The sequence below is a fragment of the Neomonachus schauinslandi genome, chromosome 12, assembly GCF_002201575.2.
Source record: "Neomonachus schauinslandi chromosome 12, ASM220157v2, whole genome shotgun sequence".
Taxonomy (NCBI): Eukaryota; Metazoa; Chordata; class Mammalia; order Carnivora; family Phocidae; genus Neomonachus; species Neomonachus schauinslandi.
In genome coordinates, this window is record NC_058414.1 from 50,070,228 (window position 1) to 50,089,977 (window position 19,750).

General features: G+C 37.6%; 1 protein-coding gene across 3 annotated transcripts in view; it reads left to right on the forward strand.

Annotated features, from left to right (window-relative positions):
* The first annotated feature begins 3,598 nt into the window (after positions 1 to 3,598).
* HDAC9 (histone deacetylase 9) overlaps positions 3,599 to 19,750 on the forward strand; it is a 372,722-nt gene continuing 356,570 nt past the window's right edge. For 2 of the 3 annotated variants that reach the window (XM_021689747.2, XM_021689748.2), the window contains exon 1: positions 3,599 to 3,852. In XM_021689747.2, coding sequence (XP_021545422.1) covers positions 3,837 to 3,852 — 16 coding nt within the window. In that variant the 5' untranslated portion in view covers positions 3,599 to 3,836. The remainder of the gene's footprint in view (positions 3,853 to 19,750) is intronic. The other variant, XM_021689746.2, reaches the window with a different exon arrangement.

Genomic DNA, 19,750 nt, shown 5'->3' on the forward strand with positions numbered 1-19,750 from the left:
CCTAGATGTTTTTTAATCGACAGTTATTTGAGTGCTTTCCTTGTCACGCTGATTCAGTCTTAGATCCTGGCTTGTGTGGGCTCTGGCTGTCTAATGAGATAAAATAATGTCTGATTATCTGGGACACAAGGTAATGAATCCTATTATGTGGGTACATCCTTTTTCTGATTTTCAGACAGCTTAATTTTTATATCTGGTCTTTAGCCAGTGTTTTATATGGAGCAGAATTTAGTATTTGAGAGGAATTTCATTTGTTTGTACATTGTAACTGTGGTCCTTTCTGACTGTGTTCAAAGAACTTTTCATAGCTACTGTCTTCTAATGTTTTAAAACTAAGTAAACTTTCTATTGCTTATTTTTTATTGTAAAACCTTATGTGTTCATTTAGAAAAAAATAGAAAATACTGAAAACTAAAAAGGAAAAGAAATAATACACACACACACATACACACACACACATATATATCAGTAGAGAATTCCTGTTAACATGTTGGCAGATACTCCAGAGTTGATCCTATATAATTCATATATAATTGTTTTTACAAAATGAGATCAAAGTGCTTGCTTAATGTAACCTGCTTGTTACATTAAATATCTTGACATTACATATTTTATGAATGTTGCTGTTTTATTTAATTGACCAAGTAGTTTGTGTTAGAGATCATGTTAGCCTGCAGAAAATTTGTGTATGATCCTAAGAGTGTTACAAATCTTTTGAAATGAAATTTCACATAGAAAGCTAGATGTCTAGGGGCACCTGGTGGCTCAGTTGGTTAAGCGTCTGCCTCTGGTTCAGGTTGTGGTCTTAAGGTTCTGGCATCCAGTCCCGCATTGGGCTCCGTGCTTGGTGGGGAGTCTGCTTCTCCCTCTCCCTCTGCCTGCTTGTGCTCTCCCTCTCTCTCTGTCAAATAAATAAATAAAATCTAAAAAAAAAAAAAAAAAAAGAAAAATCTAGATGTCTACTTTCTCTTGAAAGATGGAAGGCTCTGTACTACTCATAATCTGTAGGTCACAGTGGATAGGGCTGATGGTAGCCCACGTTAGCTGAGGCTTGTGCTCTTCATTTAATGTAATCCTTTCCTGCTTTCCTTACTTCTTGATGTTCCTGCCTGACTTCTGAAGCAGCTGAGTTTGCCAAGAGTAGTGGATTATTTAGGGTAGTGGTTTTTAATGAGGTTGTCCTGGTCTCTGAGGCAAGGATTGGAAACTTGTGGGAATGTTTTTTGGATGCCACAATGTTCACGGAGCTTCTAGTTATTTAGTGGGCCAGTCTCATGGATGTGAGGGTTTTGTAATGTGAGGGACATTGCTACACCTGGAAAAATTTTTCTTGTGTCATGCATTTCAGTTATTTCTTTGGATAGTGGGTGAAACACCTGTTTATAATTATTTGAGCCTAAAAACAAAATCTGCTGCACATATAAAAACTGTTTTATTCCATTTTAGTGTATACAGAATTTTCTGGGACTACAACTATCATATAATTTCACATTGTATTATTAGAAGCTCTATGATGAATCGTTCACCGTTTGGAAAATCACGTCACTGACAATAACACGGCTCATGGTGTTTTAACCAACATACACAGCTCTATCAGTATGCATTTGTAGCTTCCTTGTTCATTATTGAAAAAAGGAAAGTTCATGCTCCTTTAAAATCTTTTATGAATAAGGAAAAGTTCTCAGCTCCTGCAAGAGAATATTAATCATTTTTCATGTTTTCTTTATGTCTTTGGTCTGTAATTTGCCTTAGCATGTTATCTGGACTTCAGTTAATCTTATTTTTCCTTTTACTTAATCATGTGCTGATAAGTCTGGTTTATTGTTTCTTGTTTTATCACTAGATTTTATTCTTATGTGCACTCAACTGTCCAGTCTTTCACTTGCCTACCTTTCTTGTAAGACTGACTTCTTATTACACCTCTTCAATCTGGATTTACTCACTGGATAGTAGGGCAAGCATTGGAGGACTTCTATGACATGTAAATATTCATGCGTGGGAGCTCTTTATTGATTTTGAAAAATATACTGTATAGAGGTTGGATTTAGAATCTATGAGTTTCATTTTAGGTTAGCAAAAGAGCATTGCAAAACACTTGTTTTAAAGGTGGGGCTTTGTGCTTAATGTTCTGGGTGGGCATCAAGGATGTATCTAACTCCCGATTAGGCTTACAGTCTTCTAGAAAGATATTACATAGAAATAACCTATGGTTAAACTGAGAGGATGATGAAATATGCTCTAGGATTTTAGAGGGGGGCTAGTTGGTATGTTTGAATGGAAGAGGAAGGCTTCTGGAAGAGGCTGAGAAAGTTCACCTGAATGTAGAAAGCTGGGAGGCTCCTTTTTGAGAAGGAGTGAGTGATTCTTTTTCATTTTTCCTTCCCTTCTTTTTGCTCAAGAGCTCTGTGTCTTTTCCTCTTCCTTCCTTAAAGATACAGAAGCTACAGATGTAAGTGAGAGGGTCATGGGTGTGAAATGTTGATTTTAGGTATTTGCCCCTCCTCTTAGAGACAGATACGAAGATAGGACCTTGAGGGCTTAGAACTGTGCAGTTGTTGCTCTTCAAGGAAATTGTAGCTGGCATCTCAGAACAAGGCATGACTGGTATGTCACTTCAGTCTAGTACGTTTTCTTAGCTCTAGTTAGAAAACAAACTTACGGAGGTGGAAAATATATTCAATAGCTCTCCAAAGTTTTTCCTTTCCTTGTTTGATTAGGTGAGTAGGGGGAATACTAAGAAAGGAGAAGTGATAGTAATGAATTGCTAGCTTCCTTAGCTTGCCTTAGTTTACCAAATCTCACTCTTTTTGCAACACCATCACCACATGTGATTATATAAAGACTGCTAGAATTTCTCTGAAGGGACCGAAATTTTCACTTTCTCAGCCAATCAAAGGCAAGGGTTAGTGAACTTCAATAATGTTTTGATTTTGAGAAATTCTTTTTCCTGATACAGTGGGACATATACTTCAAAGTGAGTACTCCAGATTTAATTCAAATGCCACATTGAAATAGCTCAGAAAATTGTGTGATGCAGAGTTCTGGGGTGACCATGTTTTGTATATTGCAACCTTTTGGAGTTGGATCGTCGTATCAGAATTATTTTATTTCATTAAAATCTGTCTTTAGGTTCTATAGTTTCTTTTCATTTACTACAGACATTTACAACTAGAAAATAGGTCAGAGCTCCTTCAGAAGGCATTTATTTAATTTTCCCTCATCCAGAGGCACATGTCTGCTCCTTGGTCCTATGTTTTAATTGCTAACCTCCAGAGGAAGAGAATCATCCGAGCCAGGGCCCCAAGTTGTGGAAGTTTCTATATCCGGTAAACTGGCTCCATTCCAGGGCAGAAAATTTATCAACAAATGAAACACCAGCTACTTCCCACACGTCCTCTGATTGCATTAAAAAAATCACTCCCCTTCCCACCCAGCTGAGAGTGTACTTAGAGCATGGAGCTGACAGACGTTCTCTCTCTTCCTCCTCCTCATTTTGTAAAATAGCTGGTTTCTGTAGTCTGTTAGGCTTCTTATTAATAGTAATAAAATGTTCATTCATTAACTGTCTCATGCCTACGAACTAGATATTGTCACTCTCTTTCCCCTCAAGTTAGACTGTTTTTATAAAGTCGTGCTGTAGCAGAGAAGTGAGCTTGAAAACTGATTTTGGGTCTGTAGCATCAGGTACTACTTAACCAGTGGGAGGGACTGATAAAATTAGCAAGTTGACTAACCACTTCCCTTCCTTGTGGCTCTTTAATATTATAACGGATACAGAAAAGTTCAGAAGGACTGGGCTAGTTTTCGAAACCACAGCACACTTTGGCAAAGAGGGAATGTACAACAGAACGGGTAAGTTTCTTTCTTTTAATCTTTCAGGAGAATGTAAAAATGATAAAGGGGTGGAAGGTTTTAAGTTTGATTATGCAAATAGTCTTTTGTAGTTTGTAGGTTGTGGAAAGATAAACTTGCTACGAGGAGGGGGACCCAAAAGGTTTTCCGATCAGCAGCAGGATCTCCAGGAACAGCAAATGTGAGAGTGGGCAGAAGATTCAACTGTTAGAGTATCTTCATTGTCCCACATAGGTCAGAGTAAAACAGTCAGGAGGGAGGATTCTTGTACTAGTATAATTTTTGATAGATAAGTTCCTGGACTCTGAGTTCTTGCAATCTAGATTTTGTAATTGTCAGTAGAGTCATTGAGTTACTGAACCCAAATGTCCCTCTGGATCCTGAAATGGCTTAAGATCTTCAGTTATCTTGCCTGTGGTTTAAATTTGTATTGCTTTTAACTTTCTGTTATGGAAAATCTCAAATACAAGCAGAAGTAGAGTGCACAGTGCATAGATTGCCCATGCCCTGTCACACAGCTTCAAGAGGTAGGGACTCAGGGTCCACGCTGTTTCATGCACACCTCTGTGGCATGCTCCCCACTTTAGTCAAGTAGGGTTGCAATATTTTAAATATGCCAATTCTGAATATTAAATGAAAGAGGCCTAGAATCTCCTCAAGGCTCCCATCAGTTCAGTAATATAAGTTTTAGAGAAATATCATTACAGAAAATTGAATTATGAGTCAGAAAAAGCAAGTTGAACTTTCCAGTTGTTTGGCCAATGGGAATGGGATTAGAGGATAGTAGTGAAGATTGTGGACTCTGGGGCTAGACTGCTTGGGGTCAAATTTTGGTTCCATGGAATCCAGTGTTTTTGAGGAAGTTCCTCATCTTTCTCTACCTTGGTTTCTCACCTGAAAAATGAAGATAAATGATAGTATTGATTTTTTTGAGGATAGGAGACAATGAGACCATCCGTGCATGTAAAGACTTGGCAAAGTGCTGAGAACAGAGAGTGCTCTCTGTATATTAGCTCCACAACTGTTTGCTGAAATGACTAGAGTGATAGGAAGGATGAGCTCTGTTTAGACAGAAAGCTAAATATGTGTCTGATCATACCTGGTTGTTTGCTGACCATTGTTTTCTTTTGATTATTTGATGATGTGAGGCCAGGAAAAGTGTCCATGGAGACATCTTACTTGCTCTTGGCCTCCTGAAAATTCCCCACTCTTGCTCTTACCCACCAGCTCCAAATTAATTCTCTCTGAAAAGAGAGAATTATCTTGTCCATACTCTTGCTTTGAGGAAGAGGGAACAGAAATTTGTCTCTGCTCATAGAGCAGGGAGAAGTCAATTTGAGGGGAGAGTCATGGTCTCCTCTCATCCCTGAGAAGAGGTGTATTGTCATTGGGTGTAGGCAATGCTTCTAGGCCTGGGAGGCTGCTTCACATCTGAGCTCTTGTCCTTTCTCTCAGAGACAGAACTCTCTAGGCTTGCCCTGGCCTTCCAGGGCTGCAAGCTGCCTAGATACTTTTTTCATTAGAAATGAGGATGGTGAAATTATGAAGATGGGCCACAAGTTGGGAGGCGAGGACCTTCCCTACTCTGTTCTTTCTCTGTGTTATTAATAAAAATACCAATGACTGCTACTGACTGAGCATTTACTCTGTGCCTGGCATGGCACTGGGTGGTTTTCTCATTTAATACCCCTAGTATTCCTACGCGAAATTTAGTGTTACTGTGTTCACTTTATGGATGAGGAAACTGAGGCACAGAGAGATGAAGCAACTTGCCTTTGATTACCCAGCTAATAAATGACAGCCAGGATTTTGTTTCAGATCAGTCTGACTTAATCACTTCTTAGAGCATTTGTCCCTAAGAAATCAGTTTATTCATACATATGCAGCCAAAATGCATCCATGATTTTGCTCTTAGCCTTCCCAAGATGAAAGTCATCAGTGTTCCTCTAAAGCAAACTGAATGGAAAAGCTTTTGTCTAGCAATAGATTTCCCACAGTGAATTTTTCATAATGCCTAATTATAAGCTGGAAATTTGTCAGAAATCTTGACAAATAAAGAGGCTGGTGGGGTTACCACTGTAAGGGAGTAAATATTGAACCAGGAGGGAAAAAAAAGAAATGCTCTTTTAGTAAATTAACCATGCCTCACTGGCGGATTTAGTTTTTAAGGCCATTTGTCTCTCTTGAGTTTTTGTAAACGATGGGTGAAATTCATCTGCATCAATTTTCAAGAACATGCAGCCCTGTTGTAAAACAAATGATAAACACTGATGCTCTGCCGAAATAAAGATTGACTGAATCTTCTGGGAGGTGCTGAAGAGAACTGGGTCATGCACAGTCAGACATTTTAGAAACCTCGGATTGACTTTCAGTGCTTTTTCTTTTAGATTACTGTTACAACTGTAAAAATAGAACCAAATATGTGAATGAAGGAAGAGGTTAATTTCACAACTTCGGAGAATTTTTTTTTTTTTCCCTCCAGGGGAGTAATGGTGTTTTAAAAAAATTTTCCTTTCCTGAAAGAGACACTGGCTGGAATTTCCAGCTAAAAATGAGAACATCAGATATAAAATAATTGACTTCTCTTATCAGGCAATCGGGGTGCATTCAGCAATCTTTCATCTTTATTTTTCCTTCGTTGGCCACAGAACTTTTGTCATCTTGATAGGATCAGCCAAGCTGTACTTACTAAAACGTTGGAAGAGATTTGAAATCCTGCTATCTTTTTGCAGAGCAGGTAGGGGATAAATGGAGTTGGGACTGCTGGTGGGGGAGGGAGTAAAGTTGGGAAGATCTTAGTTATGAAGCATCCTTGGGTTTTTAAATTTTGAGAAAGTGAAGAGGCTAGTTGGTACTGGTGACTGCAAACCATGTTTTGCAGAATTGTTCTATCACTGTGTTTTCTTTTCTCTAATGTCTTCATCTCATAAGGATACATCGCTCATAACTTGTAAAGGATTCAGAGTTGGAAATTTCCATATCTGTCTATGGTTAGAGATAGATGCAGAAGTGCCATTTTGCTTGTCATGGTCACCTTCTTTATGCACTGATGTAATTTTTTTAAAAAAGATTTTTATTTATTTATTTAACAGAGATAGAGAGCACAGGTAGGCAGAGTGGCAGACAGAGGTAGAGGGAGAAGCAGGCTCTCCACTGAGCAGGGAGCTGGACGTGGGGCTCCATCCCAGGACCCTGGGATCATGACCTGAGCTGAAGGCAGCCGCTTAACCGACTGAACCACCCAGATGCCCCCACTGATGTAATTTCTGATGGCTTTGGTCACCCCCACTAGTGACAGAATACCAATGCCCTCATGCTTCCAAATCGACTTTTTCTGTCCCAGTCTTTAATATTTATCACTGCTTTTATGTCACTGCTATTTTGGGGATTAAATATTTTATTTAAAGTCTTGAATAAAAAAGGCATTTGTTTTTCCTTGAGATGAGTTCTCTCTCTCTGTCTCTGTCTCTCTCTTTTGTTCTTTAGACTCTTTCATCACAAACTTTGACTATCACCTCCCTGGAGGTTTAGAGATCAATAATCACAGCTTCTACCCTCAGAAAGCTTACAGACTAGTGGGTGAACAAAATTGTATGAAGTGAATGAAGCTGTGGTTCATAAAATATATCCTGTTTTCAGTGGACTAACTACGTCGGGAAAGGTGGTGTGTGTGTTAGTAAGAGACCAAGCTCCAAGATCAGAGAGCCATGTTCTCTTAAAAAGTTCTCTTACTTTGTGATTTGGAGTATCTTACTAACCTTCCTAAGCCTCGATTTCCTTACCTGTAAAATGATATCGAGTTCATAGGGGTTTTATATGAATTGTATGATATGATACATATTAGATATATAGCATGCCATATATAGTTTGAGAGATCAGGGGAAGTCTCTATCAAAAGATGGTTCACTTGAAGATGAGCCTGAATGACATAGAAAGATCTTTCTAAGTCACAGGGAACTGCATGTGCCAAGTGGTAAGGAGTTAGGCTTCTCTGAGAAACAGGGTAAAGGCCATCATGGTTGAAACATTTTAAAAGGGGAGAGTTGCTTGGAGGTGTAAGTAACAGAATCAAGAATGTGCAAAGCCTAGTAGGTCGTGGTGGGGAGTTGCATATTCTAAGTGTAATCAGAAATAATTGAAAGTTTACACTGGAAGCTGCATGATCTGCATACTATTTTTTTTTAAAGATTTTATTTATTTATTTGAGAGAGAGAGTGAGAGAGAGAAAGAGCACAAGAGGGGGGAGCGGGAGAGAGAGAAGCAGACTCCCTGCTGAGCAGGTAGCCTGATGCCTCGATCCCGGGACTCCAGGATCATGACCTGAGCCGAAGGCAGTCGCTTAACCAACTGAGCCACCCAGGCGCCCTCTGCATACTATTTTTAAATTAGTTAAAAAGAGGAGAATAGGATCTCACGAAGCAAGAGTAGACATACAGAAACAGGTTAGAAAACTCTTCCAGTAAGTAGCCTTGTCCAGAAATGATGGTAACTTGTAGTAAGTACTGCCAGTGGGGATGAGGGCAATGGACAGAACTGAGAGATCCAGTATAACACATAGGATTTGATAAATAGATGTGAAAATAAGGGTGAGGAAAATATCAATTCTGAACCTATGGCATGAGCAGCTGGATCTAAGGAAATGTCATATATGAAGATGGGGCGTAGTGGAAGATGAGCAGACTTGGATATCTCAATTGAAATGCTCTTGGAACTTTGAAGGGAGTACATCAAGGAGGTAACTGATGGCACATAGATGGTATGTGAAGATGTGGAAATAGATGTGATCACCTGGGGAGTTGGTATGAAGTGAGAACAGCTGAGGACTCAGTACTCAACCACAGGAAACAAAATTTAGAAGGCTGGTAGAGGAGAATGGGTGAGTAAAGGAGATAGATAAATAGCTGCCAGAGAAAATGGAAAATAGAAAACAAAGACTATTCAGGAGAAATGAATGGTTATTCATATCTAATGCTAATTAAAGAGCTAATAAATTATCAAAAAGTGTCATGGGGTTTAATAATGTGGAGCTTATTGGCACATAATAAATAGGCAGAAAATTTAATATCTTTAAAATGGTGTGTATATACAATGGAATATAATGCAGCCATCAAAAAAAATGAAATCTTGCCATTTGCAATGATGTGGATAGAACTAGAGGGTATTATGCTAAGTGAAATAAGTCAATCAGAGAAAGACAAGTATATGATCTTACTGATATGAGGAATTTGAGAAACAAGACAGAGAATCATAAGGGAAGGGAGGGAAAATTGAAACAAGATGAAACTGCAGAGGGAGACAAACCATAAGAGACTCTTAATCTCAGGAAACAAACTGAGGGTTGCTGGAGTGGTGGGGGGTGGGAGGGATGGGGTGGCTGGGTGATGGACATTGGGGAGGGTATGTACTATGATGAGAGCTGTGAATTGTGTAAGACTGATGAATCACAGACCTGTACCCCTGAAACAAAGAATACATTATATGTTAATAAAAAATAATAAATAAATAAAAATGTAAAAAAATAGTTACTGCATTTTGACATATTGACTAATCAATTTTACTACTGACTAATTGAATACATCAGTGAAGATATGAGTCATGTTATTTTAAGTGACAGTATATTTATAATTTCCCTTATTTTCATGTAGCTGTATAGTATTCAGGGAAATAATAATAAATTATTCATGGCTGGTCTAAATTTGTTTTCCCCTAACGTGTAAATTGCTTGAACTTAGCACTTTTTTCATATTTGTATTTCCATTGTCAAGGCTGCTGGGTGCTCTTGCTGAGGGCACATCTCTCTAGGGTGTGTCATTCACAAAGGGCGGTGGTTTTCAACTGGGTGGGGGGCCATTTTATCCTTTGGACATATTTGGCAATCCCTGGAGACCTTTTTGAAGGTCACAACTGCTATTGGCTTCTAGTGGGAAGAGGCCAGGGATGCTGTTAAATATCCAACAATGCACAGGACAACCTCACGCAACAAAGAATTATTTGACCCAAAATGTCAATAGTGCTGAGGTTGAGAAAGGACATAGACAGTGATGCAGCCCTGCTCAGCACCCACCACCAGGCATTTGGCAGTAGTAGCTCTTGCCTTGGGTTTTTCTGTAAGAGAGTGGGCATCTCTTTGTTCATTATCTTATTTTCAGTAAGTTGGTGTAGCAAGTAATCTTTGAACTTTGCTTTCTTTGTGAGATCTGGTAGAAAGAAGTGAATAAATAAAAATAAAGTGCATTTGTATGAACTGCCTCTGTAGAATTAATTTTCAGTAGAATTTATCTACATGGTTAGAAATAGAGGGCAGTGCTCCACCCAATGGATGTGAGACTTTTTACATCAGAGCTGGAATCTTTTAAGTAAAGTTCTTATGCTAAAGTGCTTATTAGGGAAGTTTGGGAATTAAAAAATAATTTTAAAACTTATTAGATTCATTTTTTTTAAAAAGTACTTTTTAAAAAAAAGCATAAAGATACTTTTTTTACCCTTTAAAAGTAAATTTTCACTTTATTATAAAATAGTTCATATATCTAAAATTGTGTTTATATGTATGTATAAGTATAATGGAATACTAGGTACACATAACCAACTTAGGAAACTAATACAACCATTATCAGTGCTGTTTCCTCTGTAACACTCCACCCTGGAAGGGTAAACACAATTCTGAATTTTTGTTTATTGTTCTTGAATTTGTGTTAAAGTTTTGCTACACATGTATGTATACCTAAATAAGATATAAAATTAGAGCTTTTCATATGCCTGTGTGTATGAAATTAGACCATCATCTTACACCATACACAAAAATGAACTCAAAATGGATTGAAGATTTAAGTCTAATACCTTAAGCTATAAAACTTCCAGGGGGAGATGAACCATGAGAGACGATGGACTCTGAGAAACAAACTGAGGGTTCTAGAGGGGAGGGGGGTGGGAGGATGGGTTAGCTTGGTGGTGGTATTGAGGAGGGCACATTCTGCATGGAGCACTGGGTGTTACGCACAAACAATGAATCATGGAACACTACATCAAAAACTAATGATGTAATGTATGGTGACTAACGTAACATAATAAAATAAAAAGAATAACAATACTGATAGCAACATTAAAGACAGTGCACTACAGTGGCAAATGAGCTGGACAAGGTAAAAAAACCCAAACAACAACAACAACAAAAAAACTCCCGAGGAAAAAATACGGAGGAAAAGCTTCATAACATTAGTCTTGGCAGTGATTTCTTGTATATGACACCAAGAGCACAGGCAGCAAAAGCAAAAATAAACAGGTTTTGCACAGCAAAGGAAACCATCAACAGAATGAAAAGACAACTTACAGAATGGGAGAAAGTATTTATGAACCATGTATCTTACCTAAAAGGAGTTAATATCCAAAAAATTAAGAAATGCCTTCAAGTCAGTGGCAAACATAAAAAAATAACCTGATTAAAATGGGCAAAGGAGGGCGCCTGGGTGGCTCAGTTGGTTGGGCGACTGCCTTCGGCTCAGGTCATGATCCTGGAGTCCCGGGATCGAGTCCCGCATCGGGCTCCCTGCTCGGCGAGGAGCCTGCTTCTCCCTCTGACCCTGCCCCCTCTCATGTACTCTCTCTCATTCTCGCTCTCTCAAATGAATAAATAAATCTTTAAAAAAAAAAATAAAATAAAAAAATAAAATGGGCAAAGGACTTGAATAGCTGTTGCTCCAAAGAAGACAATACAGATGGCTAACAGGTGTATGAAAAGATGCTCACTATTGCTAATTATCAGGGAAATACAAGTCAAAACAATGATATATCACCTCACAGCTGTTAGGTGGACATTAAGAAAAAAACAAACAGCAAATAGCAAGTGTTGGTGAGGATGTGGAGAAATTGGAGCCCCTATGCCCTTTTGATGGGAATGCAATATGGTGCAGCTGCTATGGAAAACAGTAGGCAGGTTCCTCAAATATGAAAACTAGAACTACCATATGATCCACCAATCATACTTCTGGGTACATATCCAAAAGAGTTGAAATCGGATCTTAAAGAAATATTAGCACTCCTATATTCACTGCAATATTCAGTTCACAATAGCCAAGAGGTGGACACAATCTAAGTGTCCATCAACAGACAAAGTAGAGAAAATGTGGCAAACATGCAGTGGAGTATTATTTAGCCATAAGAAAGTATATCCTGTCATATGATACAACACAGATTAACCTTAAGTAATTTATGCTAAGTGAAATGAGCCAGTTACAGAAGGACAAATTCTGCCTGATTCCATTTATGCAAGTTAGGTAAAGTCAAACTCACAGAGAAAGAAAGCCGTAATGGTGGTTGCCAGGGGCCATGGGGAGGGAAAAATGGGAAGTTGCTCTTCAACTGGTATAAAATTTCAGTCAAGCAAGATGAAAAAGTTCTAGAGATTTGATGTACAACATTGTAGTTATAGTTAATAATACTGTACATGACACTTAAGAGTTATGAGAGTAGATCTGCTGTGTGGGTTTGTTTGTTTTTTACCACAATTAAAAAAAATATGCCTTTAGGATGGATTGTCAAGGGGAAGGGTGGAAGGCATAAAATAAGCTCAATGACTGAGAAATGTAGGCATGTGGTGAGGACAGTGGCATCATTAGAAAGGAGTAGACATCTTTTGTGACTGTCTGCATCCCTGGATAAAGGATGAGCCTAAGATCAAAAGGACAGTGTTTTAAACATGGTGATAGAATGGAGGTTTTACACACAGAAGGGGATGAGACAAGGAATGTACAGAGTGAGATTGATTTTGTATGCTGTGAAGTACCATGTTTGTTATGTGGACCTGTACTTGGCTCTGGCAGCAGGACACTGAAGAGTTTCTCTCTTGGGGCAGTTCCAGAGAGGGATTAATCACTGTCAAGATGGCAGAACTGGAGATGGCTATCTGAGAGTCTTCAGGGTGGGGTGCAAGTTGAGGCTGCATGAAAGGAAGAAAAGTAGGGACAAAAGGGCTATGAAGTTTGGGGAATGCCCACAAATGATGGTGGGATTAAGAAAAAAAAAATCATGAACTTTTCCTGTTGCTTTTTGTTTATTTTTATTTTAAAATCCTCTACCAATTTATTTCTATTCCATATGCTTCCTCCGTCTAGCTTTACAATATGCCTTCTTGTAGTCGATTAACATTCAAAACTAGGTTAGATTCTTGTGATGGTAAATATGATATGGTTTGATTTGTAATTTTTATATGACTTGGAACAACTTTTTAGTTCTGATTGAGAGGGTATTTATCCAAAAACCTGGAAGTGACATCAGTGCTAGGTAGATGGTGACATCAGCAAAGTTTGTTTCCAGGGCTGCCGTTCACCATTTCCCTTTTTGTTGGTTTCTTTGATCCTAAATTTCCTCCTCTTCAAAATAAAAAGTTGGTCTTAATAATGTGTAAAATCATTTAAAGACATCTTCTCTGCCTTTTGAGCTTTTCTGTCTTCTAATCTTCATGGAACCTTCTTCCAACCTGTTAGGGCCTAAACCTGAGGGATTTCACTTTTCTTTCCTTCCTCACATACAATTTAAATGTTACAGTTCTACATTCCCTTTTCTCAGAGGCCTGCTAGCTACTGATGCTCATGTGTCAAGTCTGTATTATTCACAGTAATTCACAATACGCTATTATTGGCGTAATGTATTCACTCCCAGATGGTGTCTTCATTGGGGGCTTCATTGCTTGCAACTAAAGTGGTGCTTTAATCGTGGACTATTCAGGTATCATAGCAGATGTAAGTCAAGCAGGTCTATGTGAGTATTGTTTATTTTCACAAGTATTTTTTTGGTCCATATTTAATCTCTGTCAATATAAGATTAGAAAATAAAAGATCTATATTTTTGCATTTTTCTTACTTGAGATGATTTTTTAAAAAAGATTTATTTATTTTTAGAGAGAACTCTCACATGCGCAGAAGTGGGGGGGAAGGGCAGAGGAAGAGGGACAGAGAGAATCCCCTGCAGACTCTGCACTGAGCCAGAGCCGGCTCACCTGGGGGTTCGATCTCTGGACCGCCAGATCATGACCTGAGCTGAAACCAAGAGTGGGTCGCTTAAACCACTGAGCCATCCAGGCACCCCACTTGAGATGATTTTCAAAAGAAATTTGTACTTTTAAAGCAGTTAACTTTTTTTCTACTCAACTTGTACTTGAGTTAATTAAATAGGTCTTTAAGTCAGTTTTTATGTAATCATGTTGCTGTGTAGGGCATATGCTACAGCTGCTAGATGTCTCAGTATTCCCATATGAAAAGTTACATAAATAGTAAACCTGCTATTTTAGGATTACCTATAAGAAAACTAAAATTTTATTGAAAACGTTTACCGGAACTCTTGTTTTGTAATAACATCATGAATGAAAACCCTGTAAGAAGGAGAAAAAGTATTTTATATTTACAGCTAGGACTGAATCTGGTTCAAAATGATAAGAGTTAGATTTTGAACTTTTCTAGAGCCAAACTTTTGTAGAGTTTCAAATGAATAAAGATATTTATATAATTAAAATTCAGTTTATTATGAAAAACTGAATTAAGATGACACTGAAAGAACAGCCTTAGGTGTGTGACTCTGCATTTTAAAGTGGTACATTTAATGTTTATGGAAGAGTAAGAGGTTTTTTTAAAAAGAAATTACTTTAAAAAGTGATTAGCACCTTCGCTGTACAGTTCCTAAAATTTTTTTTTTTGTAACACTGCATAAAATTTGAAGTATTTTTTTGCTTCAAAATTTGACCTACTTAGAAAGTCCTGATAATTCCAGTGTAATATATTCCCTCAGTTTTGTAAGCGCCTTTGGGTAATGTATTGGAGAGGCAAGTAATCTCATCAAGAAGCGTAATGGACCCTATCACATTGCAAGATATATTTTTTTCTACTACTTCTGCTTCAGATTTAGTTCTGTGTTTAATGACACCACACTCTCCTGGCAAGGGTACTTTTCCAGTACTTTAGCTCTCTTTGCATACAAATGGTGTTTTTGGTCTGGCTGCCATTGCAGATCTTTTCCTTCAAATTAGGTGACATAATTTGATTTTTTACAGTCAAGGGGAAAAAAAGTGTTCATCTTGAGAGATTTAGAGAAAGAAAGGTTGTCACTGAATAAAATGCATGGCCTGACACATTTGAAAAATGGGTTGGTGCCAGCTCAAGAAGGCAGGAATAAACTCCTACTTGCTTGAAAAACATGCTTGGTCTGATGTAAAGAAAAGTCTGCAGGATCAGTCATCCAGGGCTCTAGGCTGCACAGAGAAAGCCCTCCGCATTCACCTTCACCTTAGCAAACACTTCTCCCCTGCTTGATTCCAGTGAGCTGCATATTTTAGTCATAGATGTTAAATTTTGAAGGATTCTCAGGAGACTCTCTTGACAAGTAAGATATTCTTTATTATCTAGACTTTTGCCAACAAAATACTTTAAGTCCCAAGAGATACTAAGTAACTTCCCAGGAACTCAGGTATCACCACCCTAAAAGTCAAGTCTTCCTCCTCTGAGACCTGTGTCTCTCCAAATGGAATGTCAAGGGTAAAGATCTGATTTTAACTGGTGGAAGGCGTACTTCTGTAAGTATCAGGTTTCCTTTGACTTACCAATACTTTAATGAAAAAACACAGCGAACCAAAGGATATTTTAAAAGAAGGTTGTGTAAGCCACTGTAAGAGAATATGTAATAACATATAAAATATTTTCTGTATGCTAAGTAGAAAAGAGATTATAAAGCAATGTGTTCATTATATGTGGGTTTTTTTTTAATCAAAATAAGAGTAAGGCATACCATAAGAACAGATTGTTTTTCAGTTTGCAGATATCTTAAATAAATATCTTAATAAATATAAATTTTAAAGTTCTTGTACTATATTCAAAACAAACTGTTCCAAGTAGACAGGTGGGTTATATTAAAGCTGGCACAACCTAAAGGTTATATTAAAGCTAGGCACAGCTTGCTAGGAAAAAAAAATTCTTACATATTTTGGAAGACAAATATGATTTCAGGTATGTAATTGACAAAAGATTACTTTTAGGAGCAACAATCATTTTACTAATGTTTATGAAACTACCGTTGGAAACTCTGAAATTATGGATTCTAGTTAATAGAGAAGCACTCACACAGTTCTTCATGAACCATGCTGAGAAAAATACCGTCAAAAAAAGTAGTAGAGTTTAAGAAATTAATTTGTTTCTTTAAAACTGAAGCTAAGAAATTCAAACATATTTGTTGTTTAGGTGAAACCACTTTTTCCTGCACTGCAATTTTTAAAAAGAAAACGTTTATTTCATGTGCATTTTGATGACCATATAATACTCATTTTGTGTAAAATTGCTTAAAAGAGTTAACTTCAAGTTAACTCACTCAAATGGAATTTGAAGATATAATGTTTATATTCTCAGATGGAGCAAGTTAATGGTAGTTGAAGTTAAATTTTATAATAGAACACGAAGTTGTCTTTATTTTAACCTTATACTGAATGTAGTTACAGCAAAAAACAATCTAGATACAGATTTTTTTTTGCATAAATTGATTTAGTCCTCTATTTTATTCCGTAGACTTACTTAGTTTTCATTTAGTATCCCACTGGGAATAGTAAACAGCTTAATACTTTCTTTCTGTATTACTCTCTAAGCATTTAATTGTAGAAAGAGACCAAAATTGTGACTTCTACTGTATTTGAATGTATAAATTTACATACGAATTTACATATAAAATGTACAACAATAAACATGTGTATAGAATGCATCACCATATATCTTTACTTGTAACTTAATGCTACAGAGGCAAAGAGATCAAAATAAATCTTGCCTTCAAATGAGGAGTACCAGCCCCTACTCCTATTTCCCAAGTAGGTACTTATGTTTAATTATGAGGGTGATCGAATGATACAATGGGAAAAGGTCTATCTTGTTAATGTGGGTGTTCTCAGATGGTAAGGTCTTAACACACTTGTGTTTCCCTGTTCCTTCTCAACTACCACAAAGTACAGTATAAAAGAAAATGGATTTTGTATAAATCTTCCAACTTAGTATTTTTTTGCTTATATATTTGACAAAGTAATTCATTTAAATATTTGGTGACTCTGCTTTTGACATCATACGTATTTTCATATATTTATCTAAAATACTCAGATATTGAAAACAGAGGTCTTACCATCAGTAGGAAATTTCCTTAAGTGGAAATTTCTCTTCTAGCTTTGAAGAGCCCAAGTTGCAATTAAGTAGACAGTGTGCATGTGATTAATAATACTCCCCAGTCTGCTTGTTTGTTTACACTCTTGGGTCAGTGCTGGTGATTTTATGCCCTTAATTGCCACTTGTGACGTATGCCCATGTGCACAGTTCTCTAATCATGGCTCCAGTGGGGACTCACTTGGCATATGTAGTTTTTATGGATCATTTCAGTCAGAAAATGAGAAAAAATTCAGATAATGATATTAAGTGTGTGATATGTTAGTTTTTGGTTAAGTCATTGCTAATATGTGTGGTGTGGTTGGAGTGAGGAGTCAGGACATCATGGAAAGGGCATTGGTCTTGGAGCCAAGGAGACTTGGGTTTTAACATGATACCATTAACTAGTGAGCGACATGTGTAAATTGACTACATTTCTGAGTCCTCATTTATGATTCTACTCTGTTAAGGTGGTAGTGAAGGTAAAATTAAATAATTTATGTAAAAGTTCAACCTAAACTTCTAGAAGGCATAGGCAGTGTCTGGTCTCTAGTAATGCACAGTGTTTGTGGCATAATGAGTGCTCAGGAATTACTTGTTTGAATTAATTAAGGCACCTAGAATACTGGTAGGTGTTCAAGTGTTTGTTCCATTCTCTTCTCTTTTTGGGGTTCTTTATCTGGCGGATTTACTAGCTATGACTATTTAAGACTTCAGTTAAGTAACTTTTATGTGGGATCCCAATTTCCCACATATATAATACTAAGTGTGATTTTTGTCAACTGGTCTTCAGTGCCTTTTCCTTAAAGCATATAATTTTACTGGATGCAATAGCATAAATTAGCCATTAAGAGATTGATGGTTTTTTACAGAAAGGGCAGAACACGAGCTCGTGTAATTATTAAGAGTGTAGTAAATGTATCCCTACTGTAACATAGTCAAGTAGCTGGCATAATAGGCTGTTACATTTTTAGAGATGGCAGTGGGGTTGTTATGGAATGAGACCTTAAATTCTTTATTGTGAAAAGCATAGGGTTGGGAGTCCATGGCAGAGATTGTTAGCTGTATACTAAAATCCATTCCCCCTTGTTCTGTGGAAATAAAATTGCACATGAGCACATGGCTGACCAGGTAGGCCCTGTAATTCTCAGTCCCCGTTTGAGGTGTGTGTGGCCATGTGACTAAGTTCTTATGAACAGAATGTGAGTGATGGATCTGTGCTTTCAGACATTTGTTTGTTACTCTCTCTGTTCCTTCCCTCTCCTGCTGGCTGGAACTTCAGATGGTTTTGATCCTGCTTCAACCATACCATTTCTAGGAAATGTCAGGGCAAGAGGACTGAAAGCACTGTCAATCTGGAAGGCTACACAAGAGAGAAATAAACTTCTCTATTGTTTAAACCACTATAGTTTTTGGTTTCTTTTTTATAGCAAGTTAACTTAAACCTTGACTGATGCGGAGTCCCATAGATTTTGGTTGATCTGAGCCCTGCCCATCATGAGTAATGTGATCTGAGTCTCAAAGATTCAGTGCCCTCATGTGTTACATGGCACTATTGTGGGATTATGTAAGAGTGTAGAAGTTCAGCATTTAGGGGCACCTGGTGGGCTCAGTCAGGAGAGCATGTGACTTTTGATCTTGGGGTTGTGAGTTCAATACACTTATGTGGGGTGTAGAGAATACTTAAATAAGTAGGACTTAAAAAGAAAAAAGTTCAGCATTTATAATATATCAGGCACTATGCTAAGTGCGTCCTGTCATTTAATGTTCATGACCAACCTATGAGCTAGGCATTATTATCTGGATTTTATGAATGGGAACTCTGAGGAATGATGACTGTAAACTACTTTTCCAAAGGTCTAGGGCTAGTAATGACACATTCAGGTATTAAGCTTAGGCTCTTTGACTCCAGAGCTCACAATCGTGCAGTACCAGCTGCAATTAGTACAGTGCCAGGAAAATATTAAGCATTAATAATGCTTATATATAACTAAATACTAATAGTGTTATTAATTCATTTGGCAAACACTAGTTGAGCACCTCGTATAGGTAAGATATAATGGATTATGCTGTGGGGACCTCAAGGCTGTCCTTTTCTTCAGATCTAACAGGTTAATAGTCTGGAAGACACATACATAGACAAGTTATTACAATGTAAATGCTGCATGAAGGTTGAAGAGAAGTAGCTTTTCTGTGACAAAAAAGGAAATATGGATCATTGAATCTTAGATTATTTGCCATAAATCCATGGACTATTACACTTTCTACCCTGTTTGTATTAAATTAATACTTAGTAACTCAAGTACATATGTCAATATCAATGGCCAGGGAGTGGTAATCTAGTTTTACCTATCTAAGTCTTGTGACTTCCCCAGGAGGAATTCTCAGAATGGAAGGATGAGGTCCTGAATGGAAGACATTTCAGAATCAAGCATGCTGTCCTGGACATTCATGTATGCTCCCTACTCCCTTCTCCATATTCCGCCATTAGGGGATCTGTCTTCATCAAGCAGGGAATCTGCCATGGTCCTCAATTTTATTGGAATAGGATAGAATATTTAAGAGCCTGAATTTTTCTTTTTTTTTTTTTTTGAAGATTTTATTTATTTTTTGACAGAGAGACAGCGAGAGAGGGAACACAAGCAGGTGGAGTGGGAGAGGGAGAAGCAGGCTTCCTGCTGTGCAGGGAGCCCAATGTGGGGCTCGATCCCAGGACCCCGGCATCATGACCTGAGCCGAAGGCA